Raw genomic sequence first — 21,382 nt, 5'->3', positions numbered from 1 at the left:
GAAAAAGCAGATATGCAGCACGAATGTGCGGTAAGCGTTTTTTCCCACAGACAGTTGCCTAATCCGAAAACATTTGCGCGCTTGCATCGGCAGTTGTGCGAAACGGGATCCACTGTGACGCAGTTTTGCAAACGGTTTCTTCTTCTTTCCCAGGTTAGATTTGCATGCATGATGTTCTTTTTTTTATCGATAAATTTCAACAGGAATGCCGTTTGAACGTATACAGAGCGGCCGTTTCGAAATGCGCTATCGTGTTAGACCATACATTCTTTTGGCGACAATTGTTTGTATTGGTGTGTACTATCACCTCTTAAAGTTTTTCCCATCTTTTCTGAATCACCTGTGTAATATCACCAACACGTCACGATGTCCGTGACAAACGTTGGCGACGCTCCTAGAAGCCGCGAAGCACATTTTGACAACCACTGCCCCACTTGGTTGACGAAAACCCAACATTGAGCGACCTCAAGAAGTTCTGGAAGACAAAACCCGCAAGGTAACCGGAATAGTATTGCGCAGCTGCAAAATGTGTGCTGGTCTAGAGCGCAGCCTGGACTGCAAATTTGGTATTCGATCGGACCACTTGGTCTACATCACAGCCGGAAGATTTCCCAACCTTCATCCCAACATTGGAATTAGTATTTTTTTTTCCACATTATATGGAATCGAGCTTGGACTGCAAATTTGGTATTCAATCGGTAGTAGATTTACTGCCTCACATCGGCAATTTTCTTTCGGCTCTATTTCATACTATGAACTCTCGGCACCCCAGTAGGAATTGTCTCTACTTTACCATTCTCCTACTTGGTTGCCGAGAATCCATCTTTGAGCAACCTCAAGAACATGGGCGGAGATACGAGGGGCGTGGGGGTATTCCCCAGCTTCAAAGGTGGAGTCGACTGATCTAATGTATATATGAATCGACATCATCATCATCGTGCCCCCCCCCCCACCAGCAATAATGACCGTGCCTCCTCAGACTTCCAAGTCTATCTCCACCTATGCTCAAGAAGTTTAGAAATGCAAACCCCACAATCACGATTGAATTCGGAAAATTTGCATTTTTGGCAAAAGATCGCTGAACTCGCGTAAGTTGGGTTATATTGCTATATAACCCCCCCCCCTCTCTTACACTCTATTGACACTACCTTCGCAACCCAACTCTTCGGATTTTTATTACACCGTTATTCTGCGGAACCGGTTCACTTTTTGTGATACATAGAAAAATATCGCTGCACCGTAACTACAGAGGTTTCACTTCAAAATCATTGACTGATTAATCAAGTTACTCAAATTAGTCACTGATATATATGTGACACATCGCCGCTCCACCAATGTTTAATATGCTTCACTCACCCTTTGTTTCTCACAATACTAAATATTCCCAGCTTTAGCCTATCGAAAACAACCGGTAACACTGTCATCAGTGCTGTTTGGGTATCCAGTGCAAGAATATAATAGGTCCTCAAGGACAAGTATGTTCAGGACGTGCCCCCCTAACCCCCAATCTGACTATTCCCCATCCACATCGCTATATTGCAATTTACTGCCATTAACGAGTTGGGTTGGAAATGAAGGCACGATTTATCGGCAGTCACTTCAAGCTCGTTAGGGAAGAATATTTTGTAATTTATATATTCTCCCAATTCGAACCTGGGACATGACGGCAATCTTCGTGGTAGTAGACGAGCATCTAACCACCTTCTTGTGTCTTCGGAAATTCATTTTTTTCTAGCTTGATTTCCGTTGTTCAGCCATTGTTCCTGCCAATGTTCCTTTTGCTTTAAAATGGATCATATACACATCATTGCCATAAAAATTTGCGCACCAAGAAAGAGGTGTCTTAATAGAACGAAATTTTATATATGTGAGTACAACGGTGATATAAGTGATTACCTAATTAAAGCAAAAGAATAATTTGTTACAGGAAAAACTACAAGTGAATAGAGGTTCTAGTACCCTGTTGGGTCACCTCTAGCTTAAATGCACGATGCGATACGGGTGGACATTGAAGCATTTAGGTCCCGTATGGTGTCGTGCGTCGTCTCATTCCACAGTTGCTGTAAGCGAGCCTCTAGTTCAATCAAATTCCTAGGCTGCCCAACTTGTCATCCAAAGTGATCCCAGATGTGCTCGATTGGTGGCAAATCTGGGGATCGGGCAGGCGAAGGAAGGGTGTTAATGTGGCGGAGACATTCTTGTGATACCCTTGCTGCGTGTGGTCGAGCATTGTCCTGTTGAAACATGCCTCCTGGGAACCCTGCCATGAATGGCAACACATGTGGCTGAAGGATGTCACGAACGTACCGCAGGGCTGGCTGACATGGTGCTGTGAATGAATGTTAGGGGGTGACCGGGTGTCGTATGCGATGGCACCCAATACCAGCACACTAGCTGTGCGAGCGGTGTGCCGCTGTATAGCAAAGGCAGGATTGAGGCGTTCACCACGGGGCCTCCACACACACGTACATGGTTGTCATCACTGCCCAAATTGAATCTCAACTCGTCTCTGAAGAAGACCTGGTTGCATTTGATTGCCGTCCTATCCCGTCGAACTCGACCCCACTCCAAACGGAGGCGATGGTGAGTGGGTGTCATTGGTAGCGCACGTAGTGGGCACCGTGATACCAAATGTTCTTCAGAAAGGCACCCTGTGACGGTACGGACAGACACAGGGGCCTGAAGCAGCGCCGTCTTAAGGTATGGGCCCACCCGGGCGCCTCAAGACAAGAGGGGCCTCACAAAACTGAAATCAGGTTGCATTTTTTTAGAATTTACAAGGTAGGGCCTCAGAAAAACCACTTGGTCCGGGGGCCCATGATGCTCTTACGACAGCACTGGCCTGAAGTGAAGCTGCTGTCTGTGTCCGAATAGCAAAATGATGCTGGCGCTGTTCGTGCGCTTGTCGAGTGATGTAACGGGCTTCTCATATATTGGTCTGCCGAGGGCGTCCTGAGCCTGACCGCCGTGCTTGCGACCTCTCTCTCATTCACTGGTCCCAACACCTCACAGTAAAGTCAGATCGACCTAAGTGGCGGGCTAAATGCCAAGCTGACCACCCGGCTTCCATCATCCCGATGATTCTTCCCCTCTCGAACTCTGACAGCTGATCACATTGTCCTCGATGGTGGCGTAACGACATACCTAATGAAAAAGCATCCCTCTGCAACAGATTAAGTACAGGTAAACTTCCTCTGCGTATCTTTTTTGATATGGCAAGGAGAACGAAGTTCAACGCCCTCTGGTGGCATTACACATTGCGTAATCACGCTGTGCGTATAATCATTTGCGTATCTGCTAGACACGTATCTTCATGTCAAGTTTCGTTACTATCCGACAATTACTTCTTGGTGCACAAATTTTTATGGCAATGAGCGTGTGTGTCCTCCCGACATCCCATTCAATTGACAGAGCACCAAGTCCCACTTTAGGTTTTTTCACTGTATTCGATAGCATCAATTTTTTCTCTTCGGAATCTCTTCTCTTAGTGATATAGACGACAATAACTAGAGCTGGCCATATTAAAGTCTGGAATCATGTAAAATAAATGAGCACAACCAGCAAACTGACGTCAGAGTTGCCAAACATTAGCAAGAAAATATAAGCAAAAATTCATTGAAAATCTAGCAAAAATTCATTGAAAATCTAGCAAAAAGTGGGTGAAATATTAGAACTTGTGCTGCCATCTAGTGAGCATCCGTAAAACAGGGGTGACCACATCTGAGGAGTGACCGTTAAGAGGGGTTTCACTGTACTTGATCAACTGGGCAACTAAGCACTTTCACCCCAATGTACAAGGGTCGTTCAAGTGAAACATAGACTGGTGTCTGAAAAATTACAGGTACTTCATTGGGGGAAATGAACACTACAGCAATCGAGAAGCATAGTGATGAGGTTTCGAGGAAACCTATATATGTACAGATAATCACCCCTATTTGTTGTTTAGACAATTGTTCCACCATGGGTATGAGTTTTCCGATGCCTTCCGTGAAGAAGGACGAAGACTGACGATGGAACTACTCTCTCTCTCTTCCACACCATCACACACCGCTGCATCAAGCACTGCACGGTTGCAGGTGAAGCGTTGACCTTTCTGGGCTTTGTTTAACGGACTAAACACGTGGTAATCGAAAGACGATAGATCCGAACTCTAAGGCAGGTGATCCAACATTTCCCAGCGGAAAGCACGCAAAGTGTTCTTTGCTGCTTTTGGGCAGTGTGTGTTTATGGCCGCATGCTTTTAATTGCTCTTCGAAGGTGTTGTAACGTATCGCAATAGCGTAGACCGTTGATTGTGGCCCCAACTAGCATCCACTCCAACATGAATGGTCCCTTGGATACACCTTCTTTGCACAAAAACTGAATAACGCCAAGCTGTACTTGCTTGGATGTATACATCCAGGGCCGCAACTAGGGGGGAGTAGGCGGGTCTCGTGCCCTAGAGGGGGATCCAAATTTCATTCTGAAACTTCTCCTTCAACATTACAAGGGGGCGTCAAAATGCGCGCTTGTCCCGGGTGACCAAGCATCTACTTGCGGCCCTGTATACATCACTCATCTCTGCAGTTACAAATGGTCACTGTACGTAGCGAAGTTATCTCTGAAAATTCACACGTTCTGTGCAGTATGGCCGCATGACAAATATTCCCGACGTTACAGGCTTTGTCTATGTTTCACTTGAACGACCCTTATAAAATGTTGAATGTGCAATTAGGCCGGGATCACACTATAAAAGTTTGATAAAAGATCTTCCACAAAACTTGAAAAAAAAACAACCAATAAGCCCATTAGTTACATTGGCTCAAATGTAACCAATGATCTTATTGGTTACATTTTTCAAGTTTTATCAATGAGCATTTACAAAACTTCATAGTTTAACCCGGCCTTAGCCTGATCGTCCACTGGGCTACCAGCCTTCCAGTGTGAATGGCACCCGTCTTCTCTGGTACGGAACACGGGGCAGCAAATCCCCCTGCCCCCACCCCTTGGTTTGCCCTGTTAAAAAATGCTGCGTGATGAGAATTCTGATGATAAAATTATACAAAAAATCTCAAAATAATTTTTTACCTATTATTATGGATTGCGTTATTTCTTTCAATCACTTTGTTCGAAACTTCGGATGTGTTCATGAAGTTCCATGAGTGATTATTTACTTTGAGTTCTTTCTTATTCAGAAACAAAAGTACAAAGGCCACCAATATGGCTGCAATCGACGACAGTCAAGCCTATTTTTCCGACCGAGGAAGAAATATGGGGTAAGAAAGGTATCAAACATCAATCATTACATTTTTAAAAAAATAATTATGGAATCAAAAAATATTTTTGGAAACACAAATTCCAGTGAATAATTAATTAACGAGCACAATTGTCACATGCATGTTACATATAAAGGGGAAAGCCAGTTTTTTTGTTTCATAAAGCTAATTTCTGTCATGCCCACCAGGCGGCACTCCAACTGGATCAACGTAGAGTACCAATACCAGCTATAGCAGATCTTAGATATACTATATCTACTATAGCCGATGTTGACTCAAGTACATACACACAGAAGCGGTTTTAGGGCAGTGCGTGCTGTGCAAATGCAGAGGGCGCAAAGGAAGGCATGGGGGTGTTAAAACGGGTAGAACATTTTAGGTAATAGAGACTAAATTTTCAAATATTGTCTAAGAAACGGTATGGAAAATATGGAACGTCGCCAATATTCGCCAAAGGTAGAAAACAATCATCGTTAAAGGCCAAATGTCATAGACCCAGCCGCAAGTTTTTTGACGTGAATACGTTAGTTGTGCCTTGAATTGCGTGGTAGATTTATTTGGTATCATAAGATTTGTGTTAAGACCGAATTGTGTGGAATTCCCTCGTCCACAAATCAGAATTCACAAGTCTCTGACATGACGTGAAATCACGTCACAACAGTTCAGTGCGTTTCGTTGTTTAGGAATAGCTAACTGATACCAATGCCGTCTAGATGCGTTGCGAACCTTTGTAGATACAGTGTAAAACGATTTTGTTACGAAAGTGAGCCACGAGCCTAGTGCATAGACCGAAAGAGGTATTACGAGGGTCGTCCAGAAAGTAATGCCCGTTTGCGCTTGCAGGCTATTTTAGCGGCGGCAGTTGTCCGACTCAAGGTCAACCAATTTCATTCAGTTGTCCTCTAAGTGTGTGCAAGTTTGCATCGCGTTCTGACAGTCTTTGTTGTTTTGGTGAATGATCAAAATGTCTAAAAAATTGAGCATGCCGCAGTTTCTGTAGTAAGGCCTGTAATTCATTATTTGAACGCTAAAAGTGTGGGGGGCCAAATGAAATTTTTAGAAAAATCAAAGACGTGTACGGTGATGTGATAGATTAGCCATCTGTTCGTTCATAACACTGAAGAAACTGTGTCAATCGATTCAGAATCGAAGGCGCGGAACGCTGTCGTGTAGCATTGTGCTTCTGCATGACAGTCCACGGCCTCACGTTGCTGAGAAAACGAAACAAGTCCTTGATATGTTTCGTTGGGAAATAATCGATTATCTTCCATATTGTTACGAAAATTAGGTCTTTCCGAAATTTTTGAAGAATACCTCGGGACAGTAATCTCCTGTCGCCAAACCGGAAATGTGAAAATATGCTCGAAGCTTCTAGATTTGTCTAGAGAATCTCTTTTGACCTTTCGGGAGTGGCGCCACCAACTTGTTACTACGAAATAAAATTCTGTGAAAACTGTCTCTCGAATTTTGCCATTTTTGATCCCCCCCCCCCCTTGTCAGCAAAATTTCGTCATCAGCTCGTGCTCCCTCTCCCCCCAACGATCAAAAATTTATTTTTTAATGAAAAAAAAATGTTTTTAATTGAAATTTCGGAAGAAAATACTTTTATATATTATTATAATCAATTTATTAATTTCAATGCTATTTGAAGGCTATGAACTCAAATTTATCTTTAATAAATTCATTGCGACACACCCTCTAAGCCATATAATGATAAATCGCATAAAGGCCCGCATACTTAAATGAACATTTAAGTGGCCTCCAGTGCGGTTCTACATCACTCAAGTTACCCGTGGCACATTCTCAGATTATTTAAGTGATCCTCGGCATATAATTACGGATCATCTGAGTAATGCGTGGCACAGTTCCAGAGCATTTAAGCGGCCCGGACACATTTCCAGATCACTTGGATCGACTCGAGCTGAGGTTTGGAGATAATTATCTCAAGGACTTTCACCGGCTGCAACTTACGACACAAGGACGTGAGAAGTACTCTGGTCTACGCTATGAAATTCGAAGCAGCCCAGCAAACTTCGAGGAAAGACAAACGAATGGTCAGCGGTGCCGTTGCGGAGGATTCTACGGCGAACATCGTCAAAGAGCTGAAAGAACTCCTGAAGAGTGCCACCAACGATCGCGGGAACCGGAAAGACAAGTCACGGGTGGGCTGGAAAAGCCCTGAAAAAGGTCACCAGCGGAGAGCATGTTAAGTCGCGGCTGCCGGTACAGGAAATACGCCATGTCGAGTGTACCACGTTTCACAGCTGCATGGTGGACAACATGGACTGACTCTACGTGAGAGGAGAAATAGATGGACTCCCATGTAGAATGGTAATCGACACCGGAGCCAACGTCAGCATCATCAGGACGGACCTGGCTCAAAAATTCCAGCAACGAATTTTCTACATACCACCATCGTTGACGCTGCAGACAGTCACGGGAGAGAAAATGACTGTGCGCGGAAAATTGTAAATCTCAGTGAAGTTCGTCTATACCGTCTTCGTGGCCGGCATAAGACCCGTGTATCATCGGACTGGACTTCCTGGGGAAACATGGATTTTCCTTGGACATGAGAAACGACCAGCTGCACATGCTGAGGAAAAACATCGCCCTACTTGGATGTGGTCGTAACGAATTTCATCCACAGAAAGGCCATTCCGGAAGCGGTTAAAGGGTTCCTCCCCTTTACCGCTTCCGGAATGGACATCCTAGCACCTCCTAGAGATAGAAGACCTCTGCAGTCTGCTTGTGACGTCAGTAAGTAGCCCATTTTCCCTCAGAATATTCAGGGGGAAAAATTCCCTGCTCGTGCCAGTATCATCGTCGTGAGGAGAAGAAATGATCGGGTTCAGAATTGGCGATTTCTATGCCCCACATCCAATCACTATGCGGTATTTGTGAGCCAATCAGGAAAATTCTACGCCAAAATAAGAAACGAAATAGGATGCTGTGTTTCAAAATGTGGCAAACTTGCTAGGTGGTCTGAATGACGTTTATGGCAAACACTGCGGAGGCCTTCTATCTCTAGGAGGTGCTGATTCATCCCCGTTGGCAGAAGCCTCCTGAGGAAAAAGCGCATAGAAATGCCGACGCCCTGACGAGAGGACCGGGTCAAAAGAACCGTCGTCGTTGCCTCAAGGTAGAAAAGTACGAGCCGGCGAACCCTGCAGTGAGACAGATAACATCTCAAATCTCAGTTGCAAGATACGACATAAGCTCGTTAAAAGATACGACAAATGTCTGAATTTAAATCAGAACTACAGTATGAAGAAAAGTAGCATAAGATATGGAAATGCAAAATAAAAAGTTTTGTAAAAAAATTACAAGTAGTTAGTGTTTTATTTTTGTTTTAAAAACAGGTATTACTTTCCGGACGGCCTGCGTAAAACTAGTGGTATATCATTCAATTTGTCTCAGAAATACCTATTAGACGACACCATTGGCTTCTATTTGTGCTGCGAACCTCCCAAGATATAGCGTAAAACAATTTCGTTACGAAAGCGGGCTGCAAGTCTGGTGCCCAGACTAGAAGAGGTATCATTGTATTTGCCTAAAAGAGAAGCAGACATAAAAAGCACTGATATATTATGAATACTGCTTGAGATATGAGCGTTTAAATTATTTCGTCACACTTTTTGCGATTGCACCCAGTATCGTCAGATGATTTGCAAGACGTATTCACGTAAAAGAAAAATCAATTTCTGACGATTTCCGGCATTTTTCGACTTCCGAAAATTTTTCAAAGAAAAACCTATCATTACTATATTTACTTTTATCACAAAAATATTAATAACATTTTTTATCTTGGGGCGGGGGGAGCACGTGCTCTTCTACCTGCGTACGCCTCTGGAGGGGTACATTTGCAACAAAATTTGATAAGTTCATTTCAATCGACATATTGGAGAGCTGCATAAAAACGTGACTATAACAGTTAAATTGAAACATTACACCGTCGCTAAAGGGGTGGCGGCTGAAGTTGGTTTTCTGTGGCTCTTAACATCGAGGCGCAAATGCGAGCTGACCTCCCCGTTAAAAAGTCTCTGCTGTATGTGTCTTAACAGTCTATATACTAATTTTAAGCTTATAAAAAATATTGATAATCATTCTTAATTCAATCCACATCATTGATCAATATGCATGAAATTCTCTCTCAAATGTATTACGCACAGCTCCAGTTGTAGAGGAACAAACCGTGGAAGACAACGACGATGATTTCCCAGATGAACAGAGCATCTTGCAACACGAAACAGAAATGAATCTCCAAGGAGCAGGTAAAAATAAGGAAAAACTGTTGTCCTCCCCAATATTGTACTGATATCAACATTAGTTTATCATGCTTTAAAAAATTGTTTCTTTCAGGATCTGCTTTAACACCCACCCACAAGATCTATACATTGATACTGCCATCATTCATCTGCTTACTAACACGTCTGAGAACCTGATAGAAAAAATTTGCAAGGAGAGGAAGAAAAGCAATTGATCAAGATGAAGAGTCAATTTTTTCATGAAAACGTAGAAGTTAGCCGAGTCATAAAAATTTCTACAAAAACGTATTCCGTTTGTACAGGACATTTCAAAGGCATCCAAGTGTACATTACATATAAAGCCCAGTGATCTTCTAACATGTTTCCACGATAATGCACACAGTGATACATTTCAGACTGCTTCTATAATGCAATATATTGACCATTCCAATCAGTAAGTTTTAGCAAATAGTTGTCACGATAAGTCACTGACATCAGCGAGTGAAATCGTAACTAAATATTCCATTCTAAAAACAAAACCTGATTTCATAATAAAAAAAATAATTGCAAATTTTGATAGCCAAGCAGTCAAAGCTCTGTAATGATTCAAGACAATGTTTTCTTCTCCAAACATCAAAACAACATTCAACAAAGGCTACATGATTTGAACGAATTCATTCTCTAGCATCAAAAACTAAAACTTTACTGTTCTGGTAACTTTTCTGTTGACATTCGTAATATCAAAAATATTAAGTGTTGTTTGAAGGTAATTAATTTGATATTAGTAGCCATTTAACACTCCGAAAATTATGGACCAAGTAAACGAAGTTATTTCTCTAAATCACAGTCTATTTTATGATAGCCTCCCAAGATGAATCTTATTCATAATTTAGAGTTGTGGCCAAATAAATATACATATGTTACAGCTATATCACGTCATTAATATTACATTAGAACTCTCCATGGTCATTCTTGTGAAATTGGACAAAAAATTGACACCTGAGAATTATCTAAACTAAATGTCAACTGAAAAATTTCCTTTAATGACAGTTTTCTACCTTTTTAAGAAGACACCAACAAATAAGGCAAATGCACAAAAATCCTAATGCATTTTCGACACCAATGGGTGTAGTCTTTAGAGGAAAAAACTACTGGTCACGCTGACCGGGTTTCCTACTTGGGTTGAATACAAAATCTTAACGCTCAGTTGCTGGGCGGAAAAAATATATCTGTTCACTTCAACCGTCACGTTTCACATCACTTCAATGACATTTGAAGTGAACAGACGTACTTTTCCTGCTGAGCGACCAAGCATTTGGTATTCAACCCAAGTGGGAAACTCTGTCAGTGTTTTGACTAGTGGTTAAATATTTTTCCTCTGAAGACTACACCCATTGGTGCCGAAATGCATTAGGATTTTTTGTATTTTCGTGCATCTGCCTTATTCGTTGGTGTCTTCATATTCTTGGGCAAAGTTTTCTACCTGCTGATAAATAAAATGTAGTCAGTAGCAAAGTTTCTTCAATATTCATAGGGGGGGAAAATTAATTCAACCTTATTAAAATTTTGAAAATGAGTTTAACCATGTTAAAATATAGGCAAATTCAATGCGGCGTTTTGTCTATTTCAGCACTAACTCAATATTAACACTCAACTAATTATTCTGAGATTTTTGTCATTAATTCTGAAATTATTTTCCCATTAAATATGAATTCACATCAATTGTGAAAAATTTTTCAATTAATTCCTTAAATATGAATTTTCATCAATTCTGATATTATTTCAATAATTTTCATGAACTGTGAAATACTGTACTTTCTTCCACCAGTGCGGAAATTATTTTTTTCAATAATTATAAAAATCATTTATTTATTCAGAAATTCTCATTTTGGTTCTGAAATTTTAAAAAATTACTTTTTGTTCTGTAATTCTGGGGAATATTACCATAACTTCACGTGTAAAATTTGCAGTAGTGAATAATTCGCACATGCAAATTTTGCTAATTCAAAGAGGGAAATATGTAATGAGCATTTCTGTGGAAACGTGATTTCACCATCACTTCTACAGTAAAATTCAAAAATTTTAGAACAGTATTTTTGTTCTTCTCTAAAATTTAAGGCCCTCATAAATCTGCCAGCCAGAGCAGCCCCCTTTACCCTTCCTTACATTCTCGATCTGCATCCTATAATTTAAATTTGCAAATTTCTGGTTACAATTGTTATCACCAGTAACAAAATGATGGGGAATGTAAGTACAAAGAAGAAGTCTAAAGATCTTCACTAAAAACGTAACGAATAAAATGCCAGACAGCTGTTTCGAGAATAATGTAGCCCTTCATTAGTAGAAAAAATAAAATAACCTGCTATAGTACAGGTAACTCACTTAAATGAAACATGTGGTCCAATCTATGCTGACGCATGATGTGATGATGATGGTAGAGGAAAAGAAAGTGATTATATGACTAGAGACGAAAAATATTGGAAAAAATAGGGTGCAGGAGAAATTGTTAACCAAGCTCCCCTCACTGACGAAAGACCCACACTAGCCTTGAAACAGCTGTCTGGTGTTTTATTTCTTATGTTTTTAGGGAACGACATTCCCTAAAAACATAACAAATAAAACAACAGACAGCTGTTTCAAGGCTAGTTTTGTACTTCTATTACGACTTCTTCCTTGTACATAGTGATAAAAAGGTATTACCATTATAATGGAAGGTGTTTGTCGCTATTTCATAGGAAAACAATGTTCTTTTTACATCTATAACACCACATGTTTATGTTTTGAAAAATGACAATTATTCATACATGGGAAATTATAGTAAAAAAATGTTTATTTTTTCAAATTTACTTTGCTGTATTAAAGTTGTAAAAATTAGACTGATCAATCATTATGAAAATTATCCGATTACTTACTGTCCTGTTGTGAATCATCTGCTAAGTGTTCATTCATGCTTATACTAAAACAAGTGGCACAGAATAAGACCAGAGTATTTAGAAAAAAAAATTATCATGTACAAAGCAAAGTTTACGATATTGACAATTGAAAGGCTATGTGTAATAAAAACATGCTTCAGAATGGTATGTGTGTTTTTTTTATTACGAAACAACCACCTGTACATCAAACAAGACAATGACAGCGCTTCATTTCAGCTCTTTCACTTGAAGACCTAAAAAGAAATCAAAGAAATCAGACATCCCTAAATAAACAACTAGTATATAAGACAATTTATTTTCATCACAAAAACACATAATAACTTCCACAAATTTAAAAAAAAATTTAAGTACCACAGAATTTTTTTTATAATGTCAATATTTTCCTGAGAAAAGGGGTCTAAAATAATATTTTTTTTTTTGAATCTTACTTTCATGCTGGTGAACAGACACACTGATAAAAATTTTCAAAATTCTGTGTCATCCTCAAATTCTAATTTATCAATCAGAGATAGAAAATTTTAGGTGCCAGTACCAACGTTTTTAGTCTCCCTCGCAAACTGGGAATTATCTAGCTTTGAATTACTGCAAACATCTTATCAGAACGATAAAATTCTGATTAAATAGCTGCGAACTTTTTAGTATGAGAATTAAGGGGATTTTTCTGCAGATCTCAATCCCTTATAAAAACCATACTCAAACATAAAAGGCATTTATTAAAAACCAAATAGGAATTTTTCATTAACCCATTGACGGCCAAGGATGACAGAGAATGGGAGTATAGGTACATTCTGGGGCTTTTGTGAAATGGCAGGGAAGAAAATGAAAGTACTCAACAGGGGGAGGGGGAACTAGAAAGGCATATCCAAGTCCCACAAGAGAGCGAGGAGCAAAAAAAATAGTAGTCAGAATTGGTTTGGACAAGTCTACTTTGAGAAGAAATATCTAAGTATTAAAGAAATTAAAATTTATGGATTTTCTTTTTTTGTAAAAATGTCACAGTGATAGCAATTGCCAATAAAAACCAGGTCATCAATTGTCGCAAAAAAGCAAGACACATTACCTGTTGTTGCATACTCAAATCAAAACCTGACCAACCAAAAAAAATAGTCCCTATCTGGGCAAAAAGCAAGACAGACTAAACATGATACATGGTCATCCATAATAGGTCATCTTGATTGCATAGAGACCAAACTGGCACTAGCTATTTATCATGATTTGGTATGTTCGCAACAATTTACTCTATGCACATGAGCGTCATTTTAAGAAGAAAACACAAGCAACATACTTTTCCCGGATAAATTCTTACAGAATATTTTTTTCCCCTAAGAAAAAAAAAAGATTTTTTTTTTCAATAATGATCAAAATTTGAGAAAAATAATAATTTTTGAAGCCTGAGAGATGGTATAGAAGAGAGACGGCAGCTATAAATATCACTGGGATCGTCTGAAGAAAATGCAGAGTTTTCAGAAATCATATAAGCCTTTCCACCAAAGGGGAAATGTCATTCCTGAATGTTTATTATGTCTTTCCACGTAGAAAGACACTACAATGAAATCTGAAAATTTCGTCACGATTAGACTAACTTGTCAACCAAATATGGAAAATTTTAGGCACAAATACAGATTTTCTAGTCGTCATGGTGAATCAAAGCCCAGGATTTGTCAAGCACTGATCCATGATCTATATATGTGTGGAGCTGCAGCGGAGGCAAATGAAAGGTTAAAAAATTCCCTCCACTACTTTTTCAGTTCAACTTTTGAGTTGAACAGATTCATTATTTCCAGGTCAAAAGATTTGGATAATAAAAGAGAATTATAATAATTCCATTTAAAAAAAATAAGTGGAAACAAGATAGGAAAACATGTGGCCTAGGGGCATCACGATTAGCTAGCTATATTGATTTGTGTGCCTATTTATGCTTCAAAGTCATTATTTTATAAGGGAAAATATCTACGAAACTATTATGAGGAATAATGGGTGGCCAAAGTTTGAGAAGCAATGCTCTAAAAGTAGGGATTTTTTTTTTTCACTCACTGCCAAAGTTCGTGAGATATACGAAATAAACGGAAGTTCAGTAGTAACTGAGAGATGGAGAAGGAATTCTTAAACCTCTCACAAAACTTGGGAGATGTGACAGCTGCGTTATTTAACTGGTCCCATCGACCAACCCTCTAAATTGAAACTACAGTGAAACCTTGATATAACGATACTCTGTGGACCAAGAAAAGGTATCATTTTATAGAAATAATTGTTAAATCGAGAGGCAGCAGTTTAACATCATAGATATTTTCAAACAAGGCTTGAAAAAATATTAATGTTGAGAAATTTATCATTATAGTGAGTATTATTGAAGTGAGGTTTCACTGTACTAATAATAAACACGTGCTGTGATTCTCTAGTATCTAGGGATGAATTCTATGTATAAAAGTAAATATGACAATGTAAAATAATTTAAAAATCACTCAAAAAATATGTACAGAGGAAAAAAAATGTATTCATAAAATAATTACCAGGCGGCAGAGACTGCTTCAGTTTCTCAGCCTTCTCCCTATCCTGAATCACAAATGTGTAAAGGTATCGGCTGCAACGAACCTTGAACTTGACATTATCCTTGTTTTTCTTGATCTTGACAGCTAAAAACAGGGATATAGAAAGAACATTATGAAAAAGAAAAGCTGGGCAACATAATCTTTTAGATGTTAGCACTGTAAAGAACTAAACGAAGTTTGATAATAATGAAAATTTCAACTATTAGAACAAACTACACAATTTTGATACAAAGATCATACAAACCTTCGAATGAAAAATTAAATGTGAAGGTATCCAAATGTAATAAGTAATGCATAGGAATCTAACAGCAAAAAACTAAAATAAAAATTTAGGAACCATCTAAATTCCTTAGGACAGAAGCAGGGCTGTAACTAGGCACAGAATCCATTTAAAGGTGGGGGGGGGGGGGCAGAATGGGCCTAAATTCAAATTATTTCACAGGAATGGCTAGCTACAACCATGGACAGAATTATTTTTTTCCTCAAGAAAAATTATTTTTTTTGTTTTCATTATTACTCTGGAAGGCGTGACATGAATTCCCAATACATAGATTTAACTTTTTATCACAATATCACGACCATCATTTCAACTTTTCTAGTGGTGGTGGGGGACAAGGAACATGTATGCCAGGGTTTAAGCTACCGTCGCATTTTTCGCAAAATGCGAAAGAAAATCGTAGAATGCGAAAAAAGTAGCAACTACTTTCGCAAAAATGCGTACAGGAGGTATGCAACGAGTAGACGTCCAACCATCAATCATTACATTAGCATTGCAGCATTTAGCTAAAGCTTTTCCCCCCATTTTCGCTTTTTTGCTAAAGGAATTTTTTATCCAGCTTAAACCCTGTTGTGTGTATATGTATGCATATATATATATACACTATTTCTAATGTATTTTTAACCCCCCCACCCAAATGTTGAGCCTGGCAATATGGTTAAAAAATGATGCCACATGAGCCTTCCATAACATTATCTCTTGCTATTTAGTATTTATAACTACGCTCTTGTGCTACGTTTTCTTTATTTCATCACATTATGAAAATGGCCTCTGAGTATCGAAAAATACTATAACTGATTACGTTTTGGTTGCAAATTTTTAATGAAAACACTAATTACTAAAAGAAAAAACAATTTTTTTTCATTATCCGAGGTCCAGGTATAATTGCGAAAATTGACAAGAACAATCAAAATATAATCCTGGCAGGTGAGGGCAAGCGCTTTTTTTTTTACTTTTTAAATGTGTCATTATAACAATGTTTTACTGTATCCCACTGGCAACCCCAAAAATTGTGCTTAACCAGGTTTGATAATATAAACAACATTGCAAAACAGTAGTAATCTGTACATAGGAAATTTACCAAAATTAAAATTACATAATTTATTTAGAAAATATATTTATAGCATAATAAAAATAATTGTAACACTAACATTTAGCATCCTTTCGCCTTGCTGTCAGCAAAAATTCTTTGATTTCCATAATCTGTTTCGGCTAGAAAGGAAAGAAAAAATTTTAATGCACTTTGAACTTATATTTTTGCATGAAACAGAAAAAAAATCGCTACTAAAAAATGGAAGAGGATACGTAAAAAAACACCAGATGTCTATTAGGTGTACAGCAGAAGACTTGCTAGAAGAGATGTCACACTCCTCTTGCCAGTGACATATTAAGTCTTGCCGTGTTTTTGAAAATAATGAAACAAGTAACTATCACATCATGAGAGGTTCGCTTGCTAATCTATCAAGCTTAACCTCAAATAATCACAAATATGCAAATCGTTCCCTGCATATATGCTTGAAACCCCTAAATACAGGGACTACCAACAACTTGAAGAGCTCCCCTTTTTTCTCCCAATACTTTCATTTGTGCGCCTCAGTAACTGTAGATGAGTATGAAATAATGTCCTACTCAACAGTTATTAAAAAGCAACACAGTAAGAAATTCTGATATGTTGTCCCGCATTGTGGACACTTTTATTACATTATCTGAAGTTTTGGTGGTGTTTGAAGTTGGACCCCAATATAACGAACTCTGATTTAACAATGTTTTAGAATTTTCCATATACATCAGAACCTCATAATGGATGTCTCATTTCACGAAGTTAAGAAAAATCGTAATAATGATAAAAAGTGCTCCTTTTTATCTGACAAATTTTACATTTTTAAGCAACCGATTAAACATTGATAAATGCATTGTTTTAGGTACATACAGATGCTCTGCATGACTTTCACCATTTGCAAAGAAAATTAAGATTAATAAAATGTGCATACCACATCTTTTCAAATTTAACCTACGTTGAGGGCTGTTTTTCATTGGATATAATAAACACTTTTTGTAGCTAACCAGTGCACATTGTACACCTTATTCCTTTACACCCCCACAAGAATTACTATAAACTGGGCTTTCAATAAAATAGATAACCTTCACAGCCCATTGTAATGAGGTTTTACAGTATTATGTTACCAATGTTACTATTAGAATTTGTAGTTTCCAACTTTGAGGCGTAAATGGGAGCTGATCTCCCCATTAAAAAGTCTCGCCACAGGGAGCAGCAGGCCTATAACGGTATGTGAAGGGGTTAAGGAAACTATGATAGCTACAAATGAAGAAACAAAACTACAGCCGGGCTTTCCTAGGAGTAGAATGTCTGCGCAGTGTGCAGCGTGAAAATGCTGATTGGTTAAAATCGTGAAATTCAAGTTTTTTTAACCAATCAGCGTTTTCACGCTGAGCGCTCTGTAGAAACCTGCTCCTAGGAAAACCCAGCTTAACAACGACTATAGCAAAAAACCTGTTTCCACTCTCAAATGTCTAGTTGCCACCTGGCAACCATAAATTTTCATCTTTATCCCACATGTAACAATTCTCAAGTTTCACAGAGGAATATAGACGAGGTTCATGCCTGATTTTCTAGTAGTATTTCTGTTCATACACATTGGGGGGGGGGGGCACAAATTTCGGCTGCTGACAGTTGGACCCCGTTTTACCGACTTTTTAGAAGTTTGCACGCATATATTAGTGTTTATTTCAATCTCGATTGAACGAATAAAAATGTAGGTTTTAATCAATTTGCTAATCGCGGTTCGACTGCGCTTACAAAATACCTACTCGTATTTGAATTTATATTCAGTACATCATGTAGCAATATATTTTCTCAACATGGAAAGTACACCAATATGCCATACTCTATATTGTATAATAATTACACATTACAAAGATGATCTACCCAAAACAACACGATTTGTGATGTAAGCACGAGTTATATTATAGTAATCATAAGTGAAAAATACCATTATTATTTTTTTAAACTTTGTGCAATACATTAGTATTTTATTTGGTTGATATTACTATATCAATGATCATCACTTACCATGGTTAGTTGAGAATGTAATTACAAAGTCACAGCTACGAGATGTCAACAAAAGATTCACAACCAAATAAATAAACAATTCTTTCCGAACCAACGAAAGAGTTTAACTTTGTTTAGAAACGAATAAACACTCGGATGGAGATAGATTGAACCTAAAATTCAATAAAATCTAACATCCACCATTAAGCGCGGATGAGTGAAAACAGAAACAAACAAACACTTCGGAACGAACGTGATACCATAACCCTCCGCCTCAATGTATATTAGAATAAATAGTTTTAATTATATTTTAAATGATTTCAATATTTTAATGAATTGTTATGAATAAAAAAATAATTATTATGACTACACAAATTTAAATAAGAAAAGCCCTATGAATTCTGAACGTCCAGTAAATTTTGGTGCCTCTCACTTGAGCTGACCATATTTTCTAGAGTAAAATACCGGAAATTGAGTCCGTCCCCCAAATGCAGGGAAATACGGCAGAAAATCAATTATCACAAAAAATAATACCTTGCGTGGGCAAACGTGAAGGCATCAGAAGTGCAGATAATAGGTAAAAATAGTTATTCCGTCATTTGATTTATAGTGTTTGTGCTGCCATCTAATCAAAGAATCAAAAGTGGCTGATGTAGGGACGATCAAGTCTTTGTCAATGGAGCAGAAGTTATTGTTCAATTCAGTTCCCAACATGCATAGCCATTAAGCCGGGTTTTCCTAGGAGCAGGTTTTCCATGCCGCAACGTGAATCACCCAGCGCGACACGCCGTCCACTCGCCAATAAGAAAAACAGTATGATTGTTTTCCTACAGAGCGCAATACGGCTCACGACAGCGCTTTACGTCGGACGTTATTGGCGGACTGCTTCTGGAGGAGTCAAATGCGTCTTGCGCCTCATGTTTTGCCGATGTTCTCTTCATTCTTCTGTTTTCTTTCCCTCCCCTTCAAACCGGAGCATGCAGACGACAGAGTAGAGTAACTGATGCCAAGGCCATATATATATGTAGTATATATACTAATATACTATAATATATATAGCCCCCCTGATCTGATGCGCCACTCTAGGAAAACACAAACGTGTAGCGTAATTATGTAACACGTTTCTGCCGGCGCGAAATGGTCTAATTCGGTTCACGCGGTGCTAAAAATCTATTTCTAGGAAAACCCGGCTTTAAACTGCGCTGGATGAAACAATGATTCTTTCATGGCCTGATAAATAGATACGCAAAAGAAGAAGCAGACGACGGGTGAAAAAAAGGTGTTTTTCCGCAGATTAATTTCTAGTATTGGTGCTGTTATCTAACCTCAGAATCAATCTCAGTCAATTGAGTGGAAGTTTTCATTCAGTTCAGTTTCCAATAAGCAAGAACAACAAACTTTTATACAGTTCTCCCCAGTTGCCGTTGAGACAGGCTTAGCCTCGTGCCCGGCGTTAAAATTTTAAATTATTAAGGCCGACAAACTTTTCATTGCCCCCTCCCCCAAGTAGGTCCCTGGAAGTTGCCGTTGAAAAAGGCTTAAGCCAGGTTTTCCTAGGAGCAGGTTTCTACGGCTCGCGCAGCGTGAAAATGCTGATTGGTAAAAAAAAACAGAATTTCAGGTTTTTAACCAATCAGCGTTTTCACGCTGCACACGGCGCAAAAATTTGACTCCTAGGAAAACCTGAATTTAAGCCGGGTTTTCCTAGGAAAACCTGAATTTAAGCCGGGTTTTCCTAGGAATAGGTGTTTTGCCCAGCGTGAACCGAACAGTATAATTTTGCGTCGGCAGCAACGAGTTACATAACCACGCTACGCGTTTGTGTTTTCCTAGCGGGGCGCATCAGATCAGGACCATGGAGGAAAGAATAACTTATTATTCTTTCCTCCATGGATCAGGAGGGTTATATTAATTATATGGCCTTGGCATCAGCTACTCTGTCATCTGCATGCTCCAGTTTGAAGGGGAGGGAAAAAACACACATGAGTGAAGCGAACCTCGGCAAAACGCGCGGTGCTCGATGCATTTGACTCCTCCAGACGCAGTCCGCTAATCACGCCCGACGTAAAACGCTGTCGTGAGGTGCATTGTGCTCTGTAGGAAAACAGTCATGCTGCTTTTCTTATTGGTGAGTGGACGGCGTGTCGCGCTGGGCGAATCACGTTGCGCCGCACAGTAAACCTGCTCCTAGGAAAACCCGGCTTTAGCCTCGTGCTCGGCGTAGAAATGTCTACATTTGGCAAGGACGACAATCTGAACTGGATGAGGAAAACTAAAGGCGCGTATGTGCATGGAAAGCATTCGCAATTGGTTGTTCACTAAATTTATACGGTTACCGTTACCGTGGAATTGTAAATGAAGCGCCGTCCATGGGGCCGCATCTTCTCCATCTTAAGGGCCATTTCGGCCATTAAATTAAAAGATTCTGCTATGCTCATTCTAGGATTATTAAATGAGCATAGGAAAATTTGTACGGTGTTGTGAACGATTCTTGAGCTGTTTGAAAAAACTGGACCCATCTGTAATCGGTTTTTTTCAACGAACACAAAGACAAGAAAGAAGTATAAAGGAAGTTCGTGTACCCACGAATGAATCGCCAGGTGAATTGAATCGCTTAGATGTCATAACGTGAAAACACAGAGAGCAACAAGGCTACAATCAAAGCTCTTGAAGAGGCAAGCAAGCGCTTTGGCTACAATCACTCAAACACTGCACTCCTCCTATAGTTAAAAAAAATGAATGGCAGATGGCAGAACTATAAATGCATTGCACCGGATTAAAAATTTCATGTTTGGTTCATACACGCGTGTTTTCCAGTTTTGTCCAGGTCTCCCTTGACCTGTATCTCTTCATTGAGAGAGAGCGGTGGGCCATGATCTGGTTAAAGCTGGGTTTTCCTAGGAGAAGGTTTCCTGTGCCACGGGCAACGTGATTCACCCGGCAAACCAGTCACGGCCCAGGCTCTGTCCCTCCAGGGATATAAGCCTTTTACCCTTGCGGATTGGGTCGCGCTGGAGAGAAAAGTTGCTTAACGTGATTCACCCTGCGCGATAC

General features: G+C 39.2%; 2 protein-coding genes across 3 annotated transcripts in view; one reads left to right on the top strand and one right to left on the bottom strand.

Annotated features, from left to right (window-relative positions):
- The window catches only part of LOC149079423 (lachesin-like), a 50,613-nt gene extending 39,424 nt beyond the window's left edge, over positions 1-11,189 (top strand). Inside the window, exons 7-9 of one of the 2 annotated variants that reach the window (XM_089239964.1) lie at positions 5,175-5,255; positions 9,425-9,526; positions 9,615-11,189. In XM_089239964.1, coding sequence (XP_089096090.1) covers positions 5,175-5,255; positions 9,425-9,526; positions 9,615-9,697 — 266 coding nt within the window. In that variant the 3' untranslated portion in view covers positions 9,698-11,189. Of the gene's footprint in view, positions 1-5,174; positions 5,265-9,424; positions 9,527-9,614 lie in introns of both variants that reach the window. The other variant, XM_089239963.1, reaches the window with a different exon arrangement.
- Positions 11,190-12,574: 1,385 nt separating this feature from the next.
- On the bottom strand, positions 12,575-18,572 carry RpL38 (ribosomal protein L38). Its single transcript, XM_089240146.1, has 4 exons — positions 18,350-18,572; positions 16,410-16,470; positions 14,943-15,065; positions 12,575-12,665 (listed from the first exon to the last, which is right to left on the bottom strand). Exons 1-4 carry the CDS (start codon positions 18,350-18,352, stop codon positions 12,640-12,642), a joined length of 213 nt encoding a protein of 70 aa, XP_089096272.1. The 5' UTR covers positions 18,353-18,572; the 3' UTR covers positions 12,575-12,639.
- Between the last annotated feature and the right edge of the window lie 2,810 nt (positions 18,573-21,382).

Source organism: Pholcus phalangioides, unplaced genomic scaffold (genome assembly GCF_987345545.1).
Source record: "Pholcus phalangioides strain wild (caught in Gottingen) unplaced genomic scaffold, Ppha-v1.0 ptg000012l_1, whole genome shotgun sequence".
NCBI lineage: Eukaryota > Metazoa > Arthropoda > Arachnida > Araneae > Pholcidae > Pholcus > Pholcus phalangioides.
Note: the sequence above shows the minus strand (reverse complement) of the source record. Positions and strands in the feature narration are given on the sequence as shown.